This window comes from Zalophus californianus, chromosome 8 (genome assembly GCF_009762305.2).
Source record: "Zalophus californianus isolate mZalCal1 chromosome 8, mZalCal1.pri.v2, whole genome shotgun sequence".
NCBI classification, from domain to species: Eukaryota; Metazoa; Chordata; class Mammalia; order Carnivora; family Otariidae; genus Zalophus; species Zalophus californianus.
In genome coordinates, this window is record NC_045602.1 from 39927734 (window position 1) to 39950447 (window position 22714).

A 22714-nucleotide genomic window follows, 5' to 3' on the forward strand; every position below is an offset into this window, starting at 1 on the left:
GGAATAATTTGGTTTATGTTAGGAATAATTTCTTTTTCATTTTATAATGTTTCTGGGCAAGATTTACTACTATTTAATTAAATAAAACTAGAGAATAGGCCCAGGTTTTACTTGTGTCACAGTTGAGATTTTTCAGTGTTTCTTGTGAGGTTGCCACAGGCTGTTATTTCTTTGCAAGTAGGTATAAAAGAGAAGAATGACTGCCCCACCCGAGAATTTGTTGGTGGCTCAGTCTGATTCTGCAGAGAAAAGCCACGTTTAGAATCAGGAAGTAAAGAGCTTAGCTTGGGTAGTCTATTTGTACTGCCCCAGCAAATGAAGTCTTAGGCTCCTTCTTCAGGGCATTTCATGCGGCCTCTTGAGTGCTTTTCTCTGCATTTTAAGAATCTGAGGTCTCAGCATTTGTTGAAAGAGCATATAAAGAAAAAGAATTTGCCTGTCATTTCACATCTCAAGTGTACAGCTCAGTGGATGTTCACAAAGTGAATATACTTTTGTAAAGTGTCACTCAGATCAGGTTAGAATCTCATCAGCACTCCCAGAAGACCCCTGCAAACCCCTATCCATTTTTACCCCTGCCCAAAGGTAGCCCCTAACCTGACTTCTAACACTACACTATAAGTACATTTTGTCTTTTTTCTTTTTAACTTTATATAAATGGAATGGTCAATCATATCTCTATGTAAGTCATTCATGGTATCATATAATAGGCGCTCATTCGTTTTCATTGCTGTATAGTATTCCATTATGTAACTATACCATCATATATTTATCCTTTTACTCTTGAACGACATGTGGCTTGTCTTCATTTGGCTATTACAAATAGGGCTACTATCACCATTCTTTTTTTTTTTAAGATTTTTTATTTATTTGAGAGAGAGAGAATGAGAGACAGAGCATGAGAGGGAGGAGGGTCAGAGGGGGAAGCAGACCCCCTGCCGAGCAGGGAGCCTGACGTGGAACTCGATCCCGAGACTCCAGGATCATGACCTGAGCCGAAGGCAGCTGCTCAACCAACTGAGCCACCCAGGCGCCCTACTATCACCATTCTTGTGTATATCTTTTATTGAACATATATATTCATTTTTATAGGCTAGATACCAAGGAATCAAATTGCTGAATCATAAGATATATGGTTTTTTTTTTTAAGATTTTATTTTTTTATTTGACAGAGGGAGAGACAGTGAGAGAGGGAACACACGCAGGGGGAGAGGGAGAAGCAGGCTTCCCGCAGAGCAGGGAGCCCAATGCGGGGCTCGATCCCAGGACCCCAGGATCATGACCTGAGCCGAAGGCAGACGCTTAATGACTGAGCCACCCAGGTGCCCCTTAACTTGCATTTTCTTAATGACAAGTGAGGTTGAGCACCTCTTCATATGCTTATTGGCCATTAGGGTATCATCATTTGTGAAGTGCTTATTCAAGTCTTTTTCTTGTTTTCTATTCCACACCATTTTCTTACTAATAGGTAAGAGTTTTTTTATATATATATTCTTGTTCGTCCATTGCCAAATTGTTGCCTTTTACCTAGTGCTATTTTCTAATGATCAGAGCTATTTTATTAATATAATTCACCAGTATTTGCCATTCATGGCTAGTCCTATATAACTATGACTGTCCTGAGGGCACAAAGGTATTCCCCTATGTTATTGTCTAGTAGCTTTACTGTTTTACTTACACGCTTAGGTCTGCTTGTCTGCCTGGAGTTGATATTTATGGGTGTGTATGGTAAAAGGTAGGGGATTCCTTTTTCCCCCATATGGCTGTCCAGTTAATATAACATCATTTGTTGAAAAGACCAGCATTTTTCCACTTCTCTTCAGTATCTCCTTTGTCATAAATCAACTAGTCACATACATGTGGGTCTTTTCCTGGACTCTGTTCAGTTCCATTGGTCTGTTTGATTCCGTTGTATCAATACCACACTATCTTAATTATTGTAGCTTTTTATAATACTGATTTCTGATAGTAAAAGTCTCCAGCTTTGTTCTTCAAGACTGTCTTGAATATACTTGGCCCTGGGTATTTCCATATAAATTTTAAAGTCAGCTTGGAAATTTCCACAAAAATAATACCTGCTAGGATTTTTATTAGGATTACATTGTACCTTTAGATAACTTTAGGGAGAATCAGCATAATTACAATATTGAATCTTTCAAGTTATGAACAGATTGTGTCCTTCGATGATGTAAGTCTTGTACATCTTTCATTAAATTCGTTTCTAGGTATTGTTATAGATGGTATTGTTTCTTAAATTTTCTAATTATTTACAATTGGGATGTAGAAATACAGTTAATTTGTGTATATTGTCCCTGAATTCACCTTCCTGAATTCAGTTATTAGATCACTGCCTTTCAAATTCTTTTTAACCGTAGAAGTAACAGAAGTTTATTGTTAAACAAAAATGCAGTAATGTGAAAGGAAAAAGGAAAAATTCCCTCCTTCCCCAACCCCACTCTCCCATGTCCACACATACTCTCAGAAAGTAATTAAGAATGGGATATTATACCTGCTCAGGAGAACCATGAATCATGATTAAATTTGACATTCAATAAAAAAAAATAAAAAAAAAATAAAAAAAAATTTGACATTCAATTTTGAGCTTGTATTTTAAACCTCTGTATCCATGACATCCTCGTACCTGAGGCATCAATTTTCCTGACCAACAGGTACATGGACCTTTTTTGACTGGTTTTTAACATGACTTACTTTGAATGAGCCACCAGGCCTTCCAAAGGGAATTCCATTCTTTCAAGCAGTCTGTATTTTTAATTTGGACCACCCTAACACACTCTGAATATGGCAGGAAGTTCATTTAACTGCCTTCATGTGCTAGGTTAACAGGTAGGACCTTTCTTAAAATTGCTTTGTGATGGGGCTCCTGGGTGGCTAAGTTGTTAAGTGTCTACCTTCGACTCAGGTCATGATCCCAGGGTCCTGGGATCGAGCCCCGCATCAGGCTCCCTCCTCAGCGGGAAGCCTGCTTCTCCCTCTCCCCCTGCTTGTGTTCCCTCTCTTGCTCTCTCTCTCTGTCAGATAAATAAAATCTTTAAAGAAAAATTGCTTTGTGATGTATTTAGTTAACTTAATGACATATTGTAGGGCTCATTCTGTATCCATACGTGTAGATCCACGTCATTCTTTAACCCATTCTGTGTTGTATCCAATGATGTGGATATACCATAGATGATTTAACTGGCTTTCTTTTGGCAGACTTTTACATTGTAAACTGGTGTTTACTACTTTACCTAGTGCTGTAGTGACTACCCACTCATGTTTATATTCATGTACTTTTTTTGGTTTTATTTGAGAGGAGTTCCTAGCAGTGTGATTGCTGAGTCAAAGGGTATATACATTTCAAAACTTTTTTTTAAAGAAATTCTTTTAACTTTTAAAATGTTTTTAAAATTTAATAGAATCATAGTATAAAAAAATTCATTTATAATTCTCCTAGATTCTGCTTCACAGTATCTCGTAGATACCATCCTTCACAGTTTAAGAGATGTTGCAGTTGGTCTTTTCTCCCTAGCATAATAGTTTATGACCAGAAAGTAAATTAAACATTTCTAGAATGTTATTGCAGGAAGGGGCTTAAAATCCTCTTGTCTGACTCCTATGTTTTTCTTATTGAGATATAATTCATATTTAAGATAAATTTATGATTTTTAAAAGGGTATAATTCAATGATTTTTAGTATGTCTGCTGTGATGCACAACAATCACCATAGCTAATTCCAGCACATTGCCATCATCCCTAAAAGAAACCCTGTACCTATTATCATCTGTCCCAATTCCTCCCTCCCTCATTCCCAGGCAATCACTTTCTGTCTCTATGGATTTGCCTATTTTGGACATTTCATGTACATGATATCATACAACATGTAGCCTTTTGTGACTTTGCTTCTTTTACTTAATATAATACTTTCAAAATCTACTCATGTTGTAGCATGAACAGTACTTCATTCCTTTTTGTGGCTGGATGATATTCCATTGTATAGAAATATCTCATTTTGTTTGTTAGTTGATAAATGGATAATTTAGGTTGTTCCCCTCTGTGATTATTATAAATAAAGCTGCTGTGTATATTCATGTACCAGTTTTTGTGTGAATATGTATTTCAGTTCTCTTGGCTAAGAGTGGAATTGCTGCGTCATATGGTAATGCTATTTTTAACTTTTTTTGAGGAACTACCAAACTGTGCTCCAAAACACCTGTACCATTTTACATTCCTACCAGCAATGCATGAGTGTTCTAATTGCTCCACATTCATACCAACGCCTTTCTTCTTTTCCTTCCTTCCTTCCTTCCTTCCTTCCTTCCTCCCTCCCTCCCTCCCTCCCTCCCTCCATCTTAGTGGGTATGAAGTGGTATCTCATTGTGATTTTGATTTGTGTTTACCTAATGACTAATGATAGTGAGCATGTTTTCATTTGCTTACTAGCCATTTGTACTATCTTCTTTGGAGAAGTATTTATTCAGGCCCTTTGTCCATTTGGTAATTGGGCTGTTATCTTTTTATTGTTGAGCTCCAGGAGTTCTTTATATATCCTAGCTATTAGATCTGTAATATGTAAGTATTTTGCAAATATTTTCTCCCATTCCATGGGTTGTCAATTCTTTTTTTTTTAAAGATTTTATTTATTTATTTGACAGAGAGACAGCGAGAGAGGGAACACAAGCAGGGGGAGTGGGAGAAGAAGCAGGCTTCCCACTGAGCAGAGAGCCCGATGTGGGGCTCAATCCCAGGACCCTGGGATCATGACCTGAGCCAAAGGCAGATGCTTTAACGACTGAGCCACCCACACGCCCCTGGGTTGTCAATTCTTTTTTTTTTTTTTTTTAAGATTTTGTTTATTTATTTGAGAGAGAGAATGAGAGAGAAAGCATGAGAGGGGGGAGGGTCAGAGGGAGAAGCAGACGCCCCGTTGAGCAGGGAGCCCAATGTGGGACTGGATCCCGGGGCTCCAGGATCATGACCTGAGCTGAAGGCAGTTGCTTAACCAACTGAGCCACCCAGGCGCCCCAGGGGTTGTCAATTCTTAATAGTGTCCTTTGACACACAGATTTTAATTTTGAGAAATTTATCTACTTTTTCTTTTGTTGCTTGTGCTTTTGGTGTCATATCTAAGAAACTGTTGCCTAAGCCAAGGTCACACAGATTTATAGCTATTTTTCCACCTAAGAGTTACAGGGTTTTAGCCAATACATTTAGGTCTTTGATTCACTTTGAGTTAATTTTTGTATATGGTGTGAGGTAGAAGTTCAGCTTCATTTTTTTGCATGTGGAGATAACAGTTGTCTTGGCACTATTTGTTGAACATTCTTAGCACCCTTGTCAAAAATCAATTAACTATAGATGTATGGGTTTATTTATGGCCTCTTCCATTGATCAGTATGTCTATCTTTATGCCATTATTGTGTCCTAATAACTGTAGCTTTGTATTAAAATCTGGAAGTGTGAGTCTTCTAACTTTGTTCTTCTTTTTCAAGATTGTTTTGGTTATTCAGGGTCTGTTGCATTTCCTTGTGAATTTTAGGATCACCTTGTTCATTTATACAAAATTGGTAGTTGGAAATTCAGTAGGGATTGCTCATAACCTGTAGATCAGTTTGGGGACTGTTGCCATCTTAAACAATATTAAGTCTTCTGATCCATGATGTCTTTCCATTTATTTAGATTTTCTTTAATTTCTTTCAACATTGTGTTAGACTTTTCAGCATATGACTTTTACATTTCTTTGGTTAAATTTATTCCTGAGTATTTAATTTTCTTTTACAAAAAATTCCTTTTGTGAATGAAATTATTTTGTTAATTTCATTTTCAGATTGTCATTGTTAATGTATAGAAATAGTAGATTTTTCTATGTTGACCTTGCATCCTTCAGCTTTGCTTAAAGTCATTTACTACCTCTCAAAATTTTTTTGTGAATTCTTTAGGGTTTTCCATATAAAAGATCATGTCATCTACAAACAGAGGTAGTTTCACTTCTTCTCCAATCTGTATGCCTTTTATTTCTTTTCTTGACCAGTTGCCCTGGCCAGTACTTCTAGTACATTGTTGAATACAAGTGGTGAGAGCAGGCATCTTTTGTCATGTTCCTGATCTTAGGCAAAAAGTGTCTAGTCTTGGACCATTGAGTGTGTGTGTGTTTTTACACACACACATATTTTAAGATTTGATTTATTTAGGGACGCCTGGGTGGCTCAGTCGGTTAAGCATCAGCCTTCAGCTCAGGTCATGATCGCGGGGTCCTGGAATCGAGTCCAGTATCAGACTCCTTGCTCAGTGGGGGGCCTGCTTCTCCCTCTGCCTGCTTCTCCCCTTGCTTGTGTGCTCTCTCTCTCTCTCTGACAAATAAATAAAATCTTAAAAAAAAAAGGTTTGATTTATTTATTGTGAGAGAGGGAGAGTGTGTGAGCAGGGGGGAGGGGCAGAGGCAGAGGGAGAGAGAGAATCTCAAGCAAATTCCCCACTGAGCGTGGAACCTGACCTGGGGCTGGATCCCACAACCCTGAGGTCATGACCTGGGCCGAAATCAAGAGTCAGACCTTTAACCAACTGAGCCACCCAGGCGCCCCAACTATTGAATATATTAGCTATGGGTTTTTCATAGGTGCCTCCCTTTTTTTAGATTAATGCCATTCCCTTCTATTCCTATTCTGCTGAGTGTTTTTATCATGAAAGGGTGTTGTTGGAGTTTGTCAAATGCTTTGCTTTTTCTGCCTTGTTTTTATAGATGAGATGGTAGGTCATGTTTCCTTGTGCTCTGATGGTTGGATACGTGTGCTATTACCTTTTACCTTGCACGTAGATTTCCTGTCCTGACTGTGCCCTGCGGGCAGTCCACGCTGTGGTGATTTAGTTGAGGTGCAGGTTGTGGTCGGCATTGCAGGGAAGCCTCACCCTCCTGCCTTTACTTCCTCATCCTTGCCTGGCAGTGCTAGCCTTCTGGAGAGTGTCATGACCCTACTGGTCATATTCCGTTGAGATAGAGTGTTGTCTGCTTTCTTTAAAGATGCTACTGCCAATTGTCCTCCTGCTTCTGGTGCACATGCCTGAAAAGGCAACTGTCCTCCTAACTGTCCTGACTCCATTGTATGCATATAAAGATGCCACTTTGTGGGGCCTGGTACAGGCGTACAAAGAGCTATTTACTGATGCCAGCTGATGGCTCCCAGCCGCTCTTTAGCCCTCATGCCTGTTACACTGGCCTGTTTGCGCCTTGCCTGCTGCATCTTTGGGAACGCGTGCTTTTGCCCCCTCTGGAGACATGGTTATATCCAGGGGCAGGTGCCCCCGCTTGGCCAAGTTTCTCAGTGGAGCAGCTGCCTGAGAAATTGCCTCTTCTAACCTCCAATTAGCAGCCGCTTGTTGAGTGGATGACCATTGCAATGCATCCAACTGGGGCAAAGGAAGGACTCCCCAGCCTCTCAGTAACCATAATTAATTCCAGTCGAATGAATTTATTTCTGGTGTTAGTTCTGTAAAAGCTAATTGGGTGGGAGCCATCAAGTTGCCAGTCGCATAACCAGTGGGTCCTGTGATGTTCCTCACATGGAGACTTTATCACATGGTGCTCCTCACTCAACTTTAATAACCACTTCTAAAGTCCTGGTCCTTCTTGTCAGTGTCACTCCGGGGGCTTATTCTCTAAGGTGTTTATGTAGCCTCAGTGTCTAGATATTTGGAACAAGTGAGCCTCTTAAAAGTAAAATCAGAGCATATCACTCCTGTGATCAAAACCTCCCGAATAGATTTCCTTCTCACTCAGCCTTAAAAGCCTCCTGCCTGAAATGCATGGTCTGATCTCGGAAGGTTCCCTTCCTCACCACCTTGTTGGTGAGGCCTTCCCTGCCCATCTTACCGAAAATCCTGAATATTCCCTCCCCCTTTCCCCCCAGCTCTACTTGGGGTTCTCCTTCCCGTTTTATTTTCCTCCAAGGACAATCCCCTTTGGGAATGAAGGTTCCACTGAAGGCAGACTGATTCATTCATGACTCTTCCCAGCACCGGCCCCATTGTAAGTGCTCAGTATAGCATTGCTGAAAGAACAGATGGATTTTATCTGTTCTACAAATGAGCAGTGCTAAGCCTAAGAGCACTGTCATTTTGCCCCATGGTACATGACCAGGCAGTGGGAGACCAGACATTGGAACACTCTCTCATCCCTGAAGCTTCTCAGTCAGATTGCTCAGGCTTCCTGTGTGAAGCTCTTCAGAGGGAGAGCTCTCAGTTCTTAGTCTCTGTAGCCTTTCCTTCCTTGGCACCCACCGCACAGTCAAAGCTATGTGGGAGGATGTTGTTGACTGTGTATAATAATTGTCTATTTTGATGTGGCCTGAAGATGAGAGAAGGATGCCTCTGAAGAGTGTTCTTCAACCTTTGCCTCAGTGCTGGAACAGACATCATGTTGGGGCTGACCTCTGGCAGAGGGCAGCATTGTGACCCCCACCAGCTCTCAACCCCACTGTCGTTGCTTTTACTTTTTTACTACGTACTCAAATCTTTCTCCGCTGTGACCCCACAGCAGTTTACTTTTTTCTTCTCCTTCCTTTGGTCTATTCAGGGACTTAATCTTCAGGTCTAGAAGATTGTTCACTTTAAGAATTATTTTAGGAGGTGTGTCTGGGTGGCTCAGTTGGTTAAGCATCTGCCTTTAGCTCAGGTCATGATCGCAGAGTCCTGGGTTTGAGCCCTGAGTGGGACTCCCTGCTTAGCGGGGGGTCTACTTCTCTCTCTCCCTCTGCCCCTCCCTACCGCTCATGTGCACTCTCACTCTCACTCAAAAAGAAAAAAATTATTTTAGGGAATAAGAATGCCAGTGAAGGTGAAGTTCTTTTTTTTTTCTTTTTTTAGTTTATTATGTTATGTTAATCACCATACATTACATCATTAGTTTTTAATGTAGTGTTCCATGATTCACTGTTTGCGGCCAGTGAAGTTCTTAATGGTGTATGTTTGTTTCTGTTCCCAAGCCCCCTCCTAAGCCATGTAAGTGAAAAAAAACTGAGATCAACTTGTCTCACAGAGGTAGAAATGTCTGTTTTTCTTATTCCACCCACAGATCATCAGAGTGGAGTTGTCTGGCTTTTCGGGATGAACGGGGACATGAGGTCCTAAAAGGGAACTCCTCAGCTTTTCTCCCCACAATCAGCATTATCTTTTTTTTCTTTCCAGGTTGTGTCAACACTGCTCATAAACATAATCCCAGAGGACCACATCCCACTGAGCTTATCGGGAAAGGCGAAGATCAACGGCAAAGCCTGGGTGCAGGAGTCCCCTCGGCCTGTTCCTGGCTTTAACCCTGACTCCATGTGCGAGTCCCAGGTGTGGCTGCCTAGCTGTGCGGGTTGGAGACATCTAGTCCCAGGTTTAGACAAATCGATTTAAAACAGAGACAGAGAAAGGGAGAATCAGGTGTCATAGTTCAAAAGAGAGGGTGTCATGCTCAAGGTGGTGTCCCTTTTGGTTTTAGAAAGGGTCAGTTGGTCGCTTAGCATTTGACCCTCCATATAAACCTCACAGCCCACTTGGGGAGCAGAAGACCTCTGGACTCAATTCTGCAAAAATTCAGAGCCTGTGTTTTCCCTTGAGACCCCTGAGTGGCTCAAGCTCACAGATTGCTATGAGGTTCCACACCTTCCGGCTCCATGCCTCAGGAACCAGGCCTCGGGGCAGAGCACTCCTGCAAGTGAGCAAGATGGTGGCCCTGCACTAAAGACTTCCAAGGCCTTGAGTCCCCAACTTATAAGTGTTTTGTCAGAGGGTCTAACAAACATTCCATTTAGAACTGAAGCTGCCACTTTTCTTTCCCTTTAGAGATCATATGCTTAATGTGTGCTACATTATGTGGCTAGCAATCCTTCCTTTAATTAGCTTCTGATGCTTTAACCCAACTCTGGAAAGTACAAATGCCTTAAAAGATGTTAGAAAGGTTGGGGCGCTTGGGTGGCTCAGATGGTTAAGTGCCTGCCTTCGGCTCAGGTCATGATCTCCAGGTCCTGGAATCAAGCCCCACATCGGGCTCCCTGCTCAGCAGGGACCTGCTTCTCCCTCTTCCTCTGCCTCTCCCCACTGCTTGGGCTCTCTCTCTCTCTCTCTCTCTCTCTCTCTCTCTCTCTCTCTCTGTCTCTCTCTGTATCTCTGTCTCAAATGAATAAATTAAAAAATTCTTTAAAAGATGTTAGAAAGATTATGTTGTTCTTACTTCTAGAGTCTAAGGGAGGGAGCACCTAGGCCAAGGTCGTGGTTATGGAGTTTATACTCTAGATGCTCTCATTTCTAGTCACAAGGTCCTTGAAAAGGGTACTTGACCTCAAGTCAGTATGGGTGGGGTTGTGGTGCAGGGGGACATGTAAAAACAGCGAAATGTTTGTGCACGTGTGTGTGGGGGGGTGGGTATAGTCCCTAGAAAAGAATAATTTAAAAATATTGGTCTATGTCCTCATCTCCTTTATTTAGATAAAAATATATTCCATTTATACCCTACATCTTTCTTTTTTTGTTGTTTTTTGTTTCAAGTGTTTATAATTCTAGTTAGTATAGTGTAATATTAGTTTCAGGAGTAGAATTTAGTTTCGTCACTCCCTGCATCTTTCTTTCCATCCAGGACTTAAAGCAGGTTACCATGGAGGGACATACACAATAAGGTTAATAAAACACAGAGAAAGGAGGGGGTGGCTCACACGGGGTGTCACCTCCATTCCAGCATTGGTGGCTGTCTCCTCCACAGGTGATCATCAGAGAAGGGGAGCTGCTCTGTGGGGTGCTGGACAAGGCGCACTACGGGAGCTCCGCCTATGGCCTGGTCCACTGCTGCTATGAGATCTATGGCGGGGAGACCAGCGGCAAGGTTCTCACCTGCCTGGCCCGCCTCTTCACCGCCTACCTGCAGCTCTACAGAGGTTTCACCTTGGGTGAGTACTAGGCGAGTGGTCCTGGGGCCCTCCTCTCTCCTGGCCAGCACGCCCATTGGGATGTCTCCCTGACTCTACTAGCAGCTTCTGAGGGCATGGGCAGGCTCCTTCTATAACTATGTCCTCCCTTGGCTGCCAACAACAAGTCACAGACCTAGTCCTTCTCTTGCTTGCCGCCACCCCCCACAGCCAGCATTTCGTCATGCTCCTCGGTCCCCATTCCATTCTCCACCCCAGCCTCTATGGTTTTCTGTCCCTGAGACTGATTTTTCACCCTTGAACCCACCTCCATTCTCTCCTATAAGTGTGCTTCCAGAATGCCCTGGGCACTCTGCGCTCCACAAATAGGCCTTCCCTATTGTCAGAACTGCCCACACCTCCCCATACAGCAGGGGCATCAGCATGTTGGGGCAGACCATCGGGGTGATCCTAACAGAGGAAGAGGACCTGCCTTTTTTCCTCCCTGGAAATGAGCACACACCATTTTCACAAGTTGGCCTTGAGAAAGACGGCAAGTGTGCTGTTACTTTCTGAGCCCTTCTGTAGTGTTCCTATGAAGAGCAAGTGACCTGCTGCACGTTGAGCATGAGCCACAGCGAGTGTTGGAATTGTCTAGTTCTTAGTACTCCTAGGACTCTGCTTTGCAGACTTTCTCGTGTGCAGACATGGTGGGAATCCCACCGTGGGGTCCCTGGGCCTGCTTTAGCTGGAGCTTGTTCACTTGCCTGCAGTGGGGCCTGTATAGTTACAGGATATATGTGAATTTGTGGAAAAGTAAAAATAAGTACAGACACAAAGGTAATTGAAAGTTACCCAGCATTCGGTCATCAGAGATGACCGTTAGTATTGATTTGATGTGTGTCTTTCTAGACCCGCCAATATAAACACATTAAGAAAAAAGTGAGATCCTACCCTACACGGTTTGGTAATCTTTTTCTCCCCATTACGGAATGTATTTACAAATGTTCCTTTGTAAATGTCCTAATAGAAGCCTACATCCTCAGGTCTGGGGCTACAGATTATTCTAGTTGTGTACTGGTACCACAGTTTATTTAACCAGTTCCTGTAATTAAACATTTAGGCTATTTTCTGGTTTTCACTTTATTGTGAAGAGGACCCTTGAACATACAGTTTATGAAAAGTAGAGGAAGATGCCACACCCAGATCATGATGAGGACCACACCCAACAAACCAAGCCCTGCCTGCAGCTCTGCTTAGCCCATGGTACAACGAGAAATCAGCCCCTGAGTGCAAAGGCCTTCCAGAGACCACGAGACTGAGAAAGGGAGCAGGGCCAAGCTGGACACAGCTCTGGGGAAAGGGCGGGCTAGAGAAGTCGCCTTCACTCCAGCCTTTACAGCCAGGGGTCAGTGAAGGGGCAGCAAGGAGGAATGGAGCCAACCCCATGGAAGCGCCCGCTTTTGTGACGACGGCTTCCTCACAGAGGGACTGTCTCTTTCCCCTCCTGCTCATACATGTTCTTTAGCCTCAAGCCTCCAGGATGTGGCATTGGGAATTCCAGATATTTTAGCTCAGCTTCTAAACAGTGCAGCTATTGATTTTTCTTCCCATGCAGATCTTGGCTGAGGGACTTCTAGAGTCCAGTAGCACTCACACATGTGGACAGGAAATAGTTGATTGAAGGATGAAGTAAAAAGATGTCCTGCCCAAGGTGAGGAATTCCTCAGCCCTTTGGAGCCAGGAGGGCAGGTTTAACTGCAGTGACTTTCGTCCTGGGGCAGAACCTGCAGAGGTGGTCCCTGTCATCCAGACTCAGGTGTGTGCGTACGCACGCATACTCACAGCCAGAGAGCTGGGGCCCTGTGATGTGTGACTTCTGGGAATCAAAACCAGGCTGTTCTTTCCCTCCCCCTCTTCCTTCTCCGTTTTTCATCCGGAACCTCGTCTTCACCCCTAGCCCATTCATCCAGTGTGTGTTCATAGAGCTGCTGGCTAAGAGCATAGGTCTGTGACTTGACCCTGGATTTACTTGCTACGCACATAACATATGGCATGTAGATCAAGACTGAGCCTTCATTTGACCATGTGTAAAATGGGGATCAGGATGCTCGGCCCGTGAGAAGCACTTCAGAGATGGCGACAGTCTCTTACTAGTGAGGTTACAGGGACAGGTCAGGCCCGGTCCCACCCATGCTTGTCTGTCTCACTTCACAGGGGTGGAAGACATTCTGGTTAAGCCAAAGGCGGATGTGAAGAGACACCGGGTCATCGAAGAGTCCGCCCGCTGTGGGCCACGGGTGAGGAGGGCCTGGGAGGCTACCGCCTGCGGCAGAGGGTCGGGTCTCCCACGGGACAAAACCCATACCCTCCTCCCTTGGCTCCTGCCTCCGACGTGTGCCTTTTCTCATCCTAGGCTGTCAGGGCTGCGTTAAACCTGCCAGAAGCCGCTTCATGTGATGAGGTCCGAGGCAAATGGCAGGATGCCCATCTGGGCAAAGACCAGAGGGATTTTAACATGATTGATCTGAAGTTCAAGGAGGAAGTGAACCATTACAGCAATGAGATTAACAAGGTTAGTCCAGCAGTGTGTGCACTTAGCACCACCATTTTGAATGCTGGTTTTTTAAAAAATTACATTTTGCTTCTCACTTGGGGCCCTGTGGAGCAATTTGACTGTTCGACAGCTAACTAGGTGAGATGTGAGGTGGGTTGTGTAGAATTCATCCTATTGAAGAGCCAAGGGCTTCGTTCTCTTGCCCAGTTAATGCTGAGAGGGAATGCCTTGCATTTCTTTTTCTTTTTAAATGTTTGTATTTGGGGATGACTGCATCAAAGGGGAGTGAAGAATTCCTCTGGGGCCACTGTTGAGTGAAGGAGCGAAGTGAAGGACCAAAAACACCACAGCTGCATGCTATATAGCGGAGCCAGGGGTGAAGGTGTGGGCCCAAATCCTGGCTCAGCCATGTACTTGCTGTGTGACTTTGGGCAAGCGATATAATCAGTCTGTGCTTTGGTTTACTCTCCTGGAGGTAGGGATATGAGGAGCACCTACCTCACAGGGTGGCTGAGAGGATTAAGGAGCTATTCTACACCATACTCTTGGCACGGTGGGAGCACTCTGGAAGTTCTCCAGAGTCCCTGTCTACTTTTCCACTAAGCCAGTTCTTGTGCAACTGTGAAAGGAGAGGGAAGTCCCTGGACTGGCTAAGACCACAGCCTGGGCTCTGCACCTTCTTGCCCCAGAGCTGGGGAAGAGGAGAGGGGGAGGCAAGGCCAGTGCTCAACAAGAGTCAGCGTTAGCCTGGTGTCCTCTTCATTGGCTCTCGGCTTCCCTTAGACTGCCAAGACCGCAGACATCTCATTGTCCTTGAGAGATTTTCTTCAGAGGAGCCTTCCCAGCACCTCTCAGAGAACTCGGAGGCTCACCCTCCAGGCTTGACTGAGAATGCTGGGACATCGTCTGAGAAGGATCTCAGGATTGTTTCTTGTCCCTCCAGCTCCTCTCTTCCCCGCCCCCCCACACCTCTCCTGTGTTGGTCTGGATCTCTGTATCCCTAGGCAGAGGCTTAAATAGACTGGGAGCCAGGGTCTCCTCAGGCTCCACCTAAAGGGCTTTGCTCATGTCTGCTGGCCTTGGCGCCAAGGCCAGGCTCCCACGTGGTGCTTGGGCAGCATGTTGGTAAATGTGAGTGTGACACGGACACTGATCCTCACTGCCAGGGGTGCAGGAACCAAGGCCGTGTCTGCTGGGCAGATTCAGAGGGGTACACCTCAGATTTTCTTTTTAACCTGCTCCTTCATGGGATCACAAACTGGATATGCTGGCCCCTCTGGTTCTCCCTTTTTGTTCCCATTTGCCAGTGACAAGAGCCTCAGGCTTCTTGGCAGAGGGTGTCAGAAGAGTGCAGCTTGTGGGGCCGTCATTTGTTAGACTTCTCTCTAGGGGTTCTAGCAAAAAGATCGTTACCAAATGAGACTTCTTACCTCGAGTGGGATTTGGCACTTATCTCTGGATAAATAATCTGAGTTTATTGCTTCCGCATCCTGCGTTTATCTTGTGATTTGGGATTACCTTGGGATTTCAAAAGGGAGTGAAGTCACTGACTTGCTGTGTTTATTTAATCTGCAGGCATGCATGCCATTTGGCCTGCACAGACAGTTCCCAGAAAACAACTTGCAGATGATGGTGCAGTCTGGAGCCAAAGGTTCAACTGTGAACACCATGCAGGTGTGAGCAAAGGCGGGCTGGCTGGTTTGCCAGAAGGGTGGGGTGATGGCAGGAGGCAATTTTCAGATTTCTTTCTGATTTTGAAAGGATACACATTCCATATAAACTGTGGCAAGTACTACAGAATATAAAAGCATATAGAAGTCAGTACAGGGGGTAACCACTGTTAACACATCAATATTAGCAACAAACACAGATATGAATGTGTGCATGTGTGTTACCAGTCTTATCTGAGATCCTGTCATGGACTGCTTTTTACATTTATCATTCTATTATCGGCATCGTCCTAGAGGTTTCTTACCCCTGATTTGAGATCCATTACGTCCTCAGTTGGTTGCTGTGCTGTTGCAGCGTGTTCACAGGTGTTAATATTTCTTCTTAAAGTCCTGAGGACCGTGGCGAGTGTAGAGCAATACAGGAATGGGCTTAAAATAAGGCTGAACACCACAATCAGGAAGCCCCCTTGACTGAAGTGAAGGCTGTCCCCTCGCCCCCATGAATATTAGGTGCTTTTATTCTCTTTTGGCCTTAGAATTTAAGGATCACAATAAATTCCTTTTTCTTGCAGGCCTCAGTTTCTCCATTAGGGCCCTTCAGTCCCTTCCAAGTAGAACGTGATGATTCTGAAACATGGCTTCTTTTACCAACATAGCCCATTTACAACTGACCCCAGACATGTCAGATCCTGATGAGTCAACAAAAGGAAAACACAGTTCTTTTCTTGAATCATGAGCTCCTCTGGTTCATTTGAAAATCCAGGTCGACCTTCAAAAACCAGTTTTCACGCAGCTTTTCTTCCAGAGCAGGACTTCGCTCCTCTGCCAGGACAGAGTTTTAACACACGTGTGGATCTCGAGTTTGCTTTGGGCTTCCTTTCTTCCAGATCTCATGCCTGCTGGGCCAAATCGAATTGGAAGGTCGGAGACCACCCTTGATGGCATCTGGCAAGTCATTGCCCTGCTTTGAGCCTTATGAGTTCACCCCCAGGGCCGGTGGTTTCGTCACTGGCAGATTCCTCACTGGCATCAAGCCTCCTGTATGTATTTTGGGTTTTCTTCGTGTCTGTTCTCATTGCCAGGCTCAATGGTAGAAGGCCCATGACCTTTACCAACAACTTTGAGCAAGGACTATTGAGTTATAAATGTCAAGTCATTTGTTGCTTACTCACTAGACCCTCTGACCCCTGAGGACCATGTTGTGTTCACCATTGTAATGCCCGAGCTTTCACAAGGCCTGGCACACAGTGCTCAGCGTTTGCTGAGAAATGATAAGATGAATAAGACCAATCCCAGCTCCACCTTTTCTTGCCCTATCCCTCTTGAAACCATTTCTCAGCTACTTCGAAGGCAGCTAGAGAAGGGGATGCCCTTCACCAGGGTGCTCTCCGTTGCCAAAAGAAACGTCACAGAGATTGGTTTCACGAACCCCCACCAAGAGCACCTCCCATGGCTCCTCCTTCACAGTGGGGAAATCGAGTAGCTGTGTCAAATGTCTAATTCTTCCTTGGTCAACAACAGACTTCTCCCCTAAGAAAAAGATTTTCTCCTCATATTTGTCAGAAATGGCTTTTTGGATGTTAGTACCTTTTGTTCCTTGGTTTCAAGGCCACCAACCGCTTCGAGGGCACCCCGTCAGTCCCACATGGGCTCTCCAGTGTCACCCATGGCCTCTGGCAAAGGATGGAGGAGAGAGGATCTAGACCAGAACTTTTTAAACTCTGGTTGTGACCCCTAGTGAATCATAAAAGCACTGTAATAGATAGTGACTGGCATTTCTTTGATGTTTTATTACCAAGTAAGGGATGGGATAGTTTCGTAAAGTTCTCGTTTGAGTTTTATGTCTATGTGCATGTGTGCATATACATTTGCTGAGGACTACTGCAAGTGTATTCTTTACAGTGGGTGAGTGAAAACGTTTGGAAAGCACTGTGCCCCCGGTGACGCTGTGGGGGGCAGAATTCAGGGATATGGGCTGAATGGAAGAGTGATGAGGCCCCGGTGCCGTTTCCATTTGGAAAGTGGGGTGCGAGGCGTGGGGTGGAATGCCCGAGTGCCGGGAGAGCCCCTGGCTCCTGTACACAGGCTCCGCTTCCCCCTCTGCTCTCGGGCAAGGGAGGATAGGCAGCCACGGGGGAGGGCGAAGTCCCCGGGCCAGTGGGCTCCATCAGAGCCAGGGGCCGCAGGAGTTCAGACACGGATGCTTCCGGAAGCGCCCCGTCCTCACTGGCGCCTCTGGGGCCTGGCCCCACCTCTCCCACAGGAGTTCTTCTTTCACTGCATGGCCGGGCGAGAGGGTCTAGTGGACACTGCTGTGAAAACCAGCCGCTCCGGCTATCTCCAAAGGTAAAAAGCACCTGCTCTGTCACCCCCGTCATCTTTTACATTGTCATTGACAGTTCACTTATAGTCCCTTTGGATGAAAAAACTTTAAAAACTGCCATGGGCAGCCTGAGACAGAAAATAGTGGATATTCCCCTTTCTATCCGATTGGTAGAGCGTGAGCTTGGAGGTTTATGCAGAGGGCTCCTGCGTTCTGCAGGTGCATCATTCCCACTCCCCTCGCTTCCCCAGGGAAAGTTATGGATCCGGGGAAAGGCCTTGAGCAGTGAGGAGCTCGTCCTCTGCCCTAGGAGGGCTCAGCATCCGGGACAGTGCAGAGAGGGTTCCAGGCCCAGGGGTCCTTCCTGTGAGTGTAATTAGTGTTACTGTCTCTCCAGATGCAGGTGTCACATTGGGGTGTCCCGGCCCACACCTGCTTGTTTTCTGTCCTCTCTGGAGGAAAGGGAATAAGTAGCCACTCTCACTAGCCTGTTGGGGCAGGTGGGGGGGAATTACAATTAAAACTGAATAAGGCCTAACTCCAGAGTGCCCAGCGGGACAGGATGGCCGGTCCCTGTGCCCCAGCCTCCCCTCTCTTGGAGGGCAGTGTGGGGAAGCTCGCCTTGGGGAGTTTGGGCCAGCGTTTTTCATAAACCCAGAGAACCTGTGCTGGGAGAAGTGGTGGTAGGAAATGGAGGCAATGGCAACAAGAAATTCCCATGGCTCTTGGGCGTGGTGTGAAGTCCTGTTCTTTGGGAACTCGGGTGACTACTGCACAGGGAGGCAGAGCTGCTCTATCCTGCCCTCAGAGGTTTCCCTGTCTGCTCCAGCCCTGTCCTCTCTCCTGCTTCTGTGTTCCAGAGTCCCCAAAGCTGCATCCCGTGCTTTGGTCCCCTACCCCCTGACTCCCAAAGCTGCGGCCCACAGGGTTGGGCTAGGAAAGGGAAGGGCGGGTTTGGGGTGGACAGCCCTGGGTGGCTGGTCGGTGGGGAGCCGGTACAGCTCGGTGAGTTCCTCTCTTGGGAGCATGGATCACATGGCCATTTTCTTCCATGAGCAGGGGTTACCACCCCACCTCCCATTTCTTAAACACCACTCAACAATACATGTGTAACGTTGAAAAAGCTAAAAAACAAATGACCAAATAAGTCTGGTGTTGGGGGATCCCTGTGTGGGGTGGGAGTCCCTGAGGCCAGTTAAATGCAGTGCGGAAGGAGGAGGAGGTATGGGATCCTGCTTGGAAGAGTGGCAGCCACTGGGGTAAAGGGCACAAGCCTCCGCAGGATCCACCTGCCGGTGGGGGGTTGGGGTGGGGAGGTCACGTGCAGGGCTTCGGGCAGGGTGGATTGAAGGGGGCCAGCCTGGCTGTGGTGGAGTTCCAGCCAGATGTCGGAAGGTTGCTCCCCAAGGGTGGTGATGGAAAGGAAGAAGCAGCTGGGGCGAAGACAGAGCCACTGGCTGAAACGCAGGAAGATGAGGCAGGGAGGTGGCAGATAGACCTGGCTGAGCTTGCCTGAGTGGCAGCACCGGGGCACGGTGGACAGAGAGGAGAGAGAAAACGTGGGTGGTGGGAGGTGTCAGCAGCAGGATATTCAAGTAGCCACATCCAGTGGACCTCTTGACAAGGCCTGCTGGTCAGGAGAGGCCTGGACATGCAGCCTTGCAGGGCCATAGCTGGTGCTGAGAGCTGAAGCTCCATGGGCAAGGAGCAGAGCAGAGGGCACAACCAGCACTCCAGCATTTTCAGCACAAACCTTGCCAGACCCTGGGCTGGGTGCCAAAAGACGGTGGTGACTAACACTGAGGTGTGCTAACCTTGGAGCTTGGGGGAGCAGTGGTTACTAGAAAACCTCCTGTTAAGGTGGCAGGAAGAGACTGAGGCAGAATGGCCAGAGGTAGGCTAAGGAGCCAGCACTGGGTAGCAGGGAGAGAGGTTGAGGGAGACAGCTGACCACTGGGAACACTGGAAAAGGGGCACCAGGTTAGGGTTAGCACATCAACATTTAGTTCCCAATGTGCCCTTCGTTTCCCTGGCAAATCTCTGGACTAACCACGGTGGGGAAGCATTGGGTGGGTAGACAGCCCTCCTGCCTTACCTACCTTGTGGACCTAAAGATTCCATCCTTGGGGAGCTTGTTGATGTGGGACAGTGAAAGGCAGCAGCCCCAGCTGCTGAGGCTGGACACAAGAGCCAGGGCCGAGGAGTGGCGGCGGGGCTCTCAGTCACATGGCTGGCAGCCTCCTCCTCCCAAAGAACTAGGAGGAAGTGCAGCCCCTGGTCCGGAGCTGCTGTAGCTCAGAGCCTGGGGCATGGGAGCCTTGCTCGGCTGCCTGCACAGCAGCAGTCCCCCTTTCCACCGTCCACTGCCCTGGTCTCCGTACAGGTGCATCATCAAGCACTTGGAGGGACTGGTCGTCCAGTATGACCTGACTGTCCGCGACAGTGATGGCAGCGTGGTACAGTTCCTGTACGGGGAGGACGGCCTGGACATCCCCAAGACGCAGTTCCTGCAGCCCAAGCAGTTCCCCTTCCTTGCCAGCAACTACGAGGTAGCAGGCCCGGCCCGGCGCCTGGGGCTGGTGGGGCCCCGAGCTGCGCGGTGGGCCTCGCGCCCTGAGCTTTGCCGTATGGTGAGAGTGAGTGCTGCACAGCAGAGTGGGGAAGGGTTATAAAGCCCTGTTCGATGCTTTGAAGCACTTGACGTTTTCACACCCACTCTGGGGGCACTCATCACATGAGATGGCAGAGAGCATGCGTGCCCCTGGAACAACAGCTACCATCTGGGGTGCTGCGTGCTGGGCCCTAAGCTGCAGTGCACTGTGGATACCGCCTGCTTTTATCCTCACCACAGCCTGGAGGAGTAGGTGCTCTTCTGTCCGTCCTACAGTGGAGGCAACGAGTAGTGGAGCGTACGCGCCTAGCTGGTGTGTGGCAGAGCCTGGGTTTGCACGCAGGCCTCGCTGACACATAGGCTGGTGGTTTTCATACCATACCTTACTGCCTCAGAAATGCCCGTCACCCCATTGTGCAGTCTGATACCAAAGCCGTCGTGACCTGCTGTGGCCAGGCAGCGGATGGCAGAGTTGAAGGTTGCACTCCGGCAGTGGCTCCTTCCCATCCTGGTGCCTGTCCCAAAGCTTTGGCCATCACTTCCTCTCCTCCTTTCTCTCTAGAAACTGCCCCCCCCCCCTCGACCCCAGGTTCTGGAGGGGCTCTGAATGTGCTGGTCTCCTGCCTGTTTTCCCTGCAGCTCCTAAAACCACCAGCTCCCAAGTCCAGGATACAGAGCGAGGGCCCTGGTTAACAGTGGGTGCTCAGCCCTGCTGAGAGGCGTTGTGAGGGCCCCACACAGACCATCTTGGTCCTGTGAAGTTGTGTGACGTGGCTCTTGGGCCATGCCCTCCTCTCTTTGATCTTGTGTGTGTGGTTTGTGTGTTTGTTTGTTTAGGTGATAATGAAATCGAAGCATCTGCATGAAGTTTTATCCAGAGCAGATCCCCAAAAAGCTCTCCGTCACTTCAGAGCCATCAAAAAATGGCAAAGCAAGCATTCCCACGGCCTGCTGAGAAAAGGCGCCTTCTTGAATTATTCACAGAGAATTCAGGCAGCTGTGAAGGCCTTGAACCTTGAGGGTGGGAACCAGAATGGCCGCAGCCTTGGGACTCACCAGGTGACTTGGGGGGTGGCTGTGTCCTCAGTGTGTGGAGCATATAGGCCTCAGTCAGGGATTGAGGAAACAGGTTAGTTTCCTAATAGTGGGTGTCCTGGTATAAGCTGGCTTTATTCACTGTTAGGAAACAAATGGAAACAAATTCCTCAAATAGGAACTCTACAAGGGTGTGGGCAGGGTTTGGGGAATCTGGGGCTGGTAACTTGGGTCTTCCCCACCCCAGGTGGGCAGGAACAGAGAGCACCAGGAGGGGAGAGAGTGGCTGTGTGCAGTAGGGAGGCATGGCCTACTCTGAGGCTTCTTAGGGAGGGAGGGGGATAAATGCCCAGCTTCACTCTCCTCCCATCTTCCCTTCTGTTGCTGGGGCCTCCCATTCGGCAAACCCAGCTGGCAGCCAGGAGGCGGGGGTGGGGGGCACTTTGAAGCAGTTGCTGTGGGATAGTTTTGGGGCATCAAGTGTGTGAAAGCCTGGATGAGGGACAGACAGGTCCTGGTTTTGCCTTTCACCCTAACGTTATTAATGATAGTTCCTCATTCTTCTCGGAAGGAATTCCAGTTTGGATGGTAACTTTCCATGGTCACCCTGCCTGTGTTTGAATGGGCCAGGATGAAAAGCTCGCAGAGGTCAGGCAGTGCGTGCTGGGATGGCTTCTGTTGACCCCTGTCCTAAATGTTGAGATGGGTTTCTCGGTGCAGGCTGGTTGTGTCTCCTTCCCCTGCTCCTGTTTGGAGCCAGTGCCTTTGATCTTCCTTACCCTCCCGGATGTCCCAGGAAGACAAGCCCATTCCTGGTTTCCTCCCATGTGGCTGAGGCCTGTACTTCCTTTCAGATCTTGAAGATGTGGGGTGAGTTAGATGAGCAGAGTCGAAGGAAATACCAGAAGAAGGCAGCTCCTTGTCCTGACCCTAGTCTGGCTGTTTGGCGCCCAGACATCTACTTTGCATCGGTGTCAGAAACATTTGAAAAAAAGATGGATGACTACAGTCTCGAGTGGGCATCTCAAGCAGAGAAGAGTTACGAGAAATCAGAGCTTTCCCTTGACAGGTAATGACATTGACTTGTTACAGGGCATGTGCAGAGGGAGAATCTGCTTCCTTACCCACTCGAGAAGGGAGGGCAGCCTCCTGGGTTTGAGTCTTCAGCAAGAGAGAGGGAAGTGAAACAGAAAGGGCACCTTGCAGGCCCAGAGGGCTCCAGGACAGGCAAGTGCAGGGAGGCAGGAGTGGACACCCGGCCTGGCCCAAGACAGAGGAAAATGCTCTGCTGGATGGGAGCTTGCCGAAATGACCTCTCTCGAGCTTGGTGTGGTGGTCATGGCTAATTGAGAGGCAGGGAATCTGCTCACCATTCAGCAGCTTCTAACTCTGACCCAAGGCAAATCATTCATGGCCCTGTGACATCATGCATGGCTCAGCCTTTCATGAGGGGTTGGATGTGATGGCTCCAGTGTTCCTCTGAGCTTTGGAGGCCAAAGTCTTAAGCAAGAAAGACCACATGCAGTCCTCAACTTGGACTTGTTCACCAATAAATAAATAAGTATGGAAATCGTGTGGTCTAGGTGGGTGGCAAGCCAGGCATATACCAGCACTGAGTCACATTGGATTAAAACATCACAAGTG

The 22714-nt window shown here is 47.2% G+C and overlaps 1 protein-coding gene across 1 annotated transcript in view; it reads left to right on the forward strand.

Annotated features, from left to right (window-relative positions):
* Positions 1-22714, forward strand: part of POLR1A (RNA polymerase I subunit A) — a 74731-nt gene that overhangs the window by 36434 nt on the left and 15583 nt on the right. The window contains exons 15-24 of the mRNA XM_027621343.2: positions 9178-9327; positions 10733-10916; positions 13092-13174; positions 13291-13449; positions 15007-15105; positions 15989-16141; positions 17365-17447; positions 19808-19973; positions 20873-21094; positions 21925-22139. Of these exons, the coding sequence (XP_027477144.1) occupies positions 9178-9327; positions 10733-10916; positions 13092-13174; positions 13291-13449; positions 15007-15105; positions 15989-16141; positions 17365-17447; positions 19808-19973; positions 20873-21094; positions 21925-22139 (1514 nt within the window). The remainder of the gene's footprint in view (positions 1-9177; positions 9328-10732; positions 10917-13091; positions 13175-13290; positions 13450-15006; positions 15106-15988; positions 16142-17364; positions 17448-19807; positions 19974-20872; positions 21095-21924; positions 22140-22714) is intronic.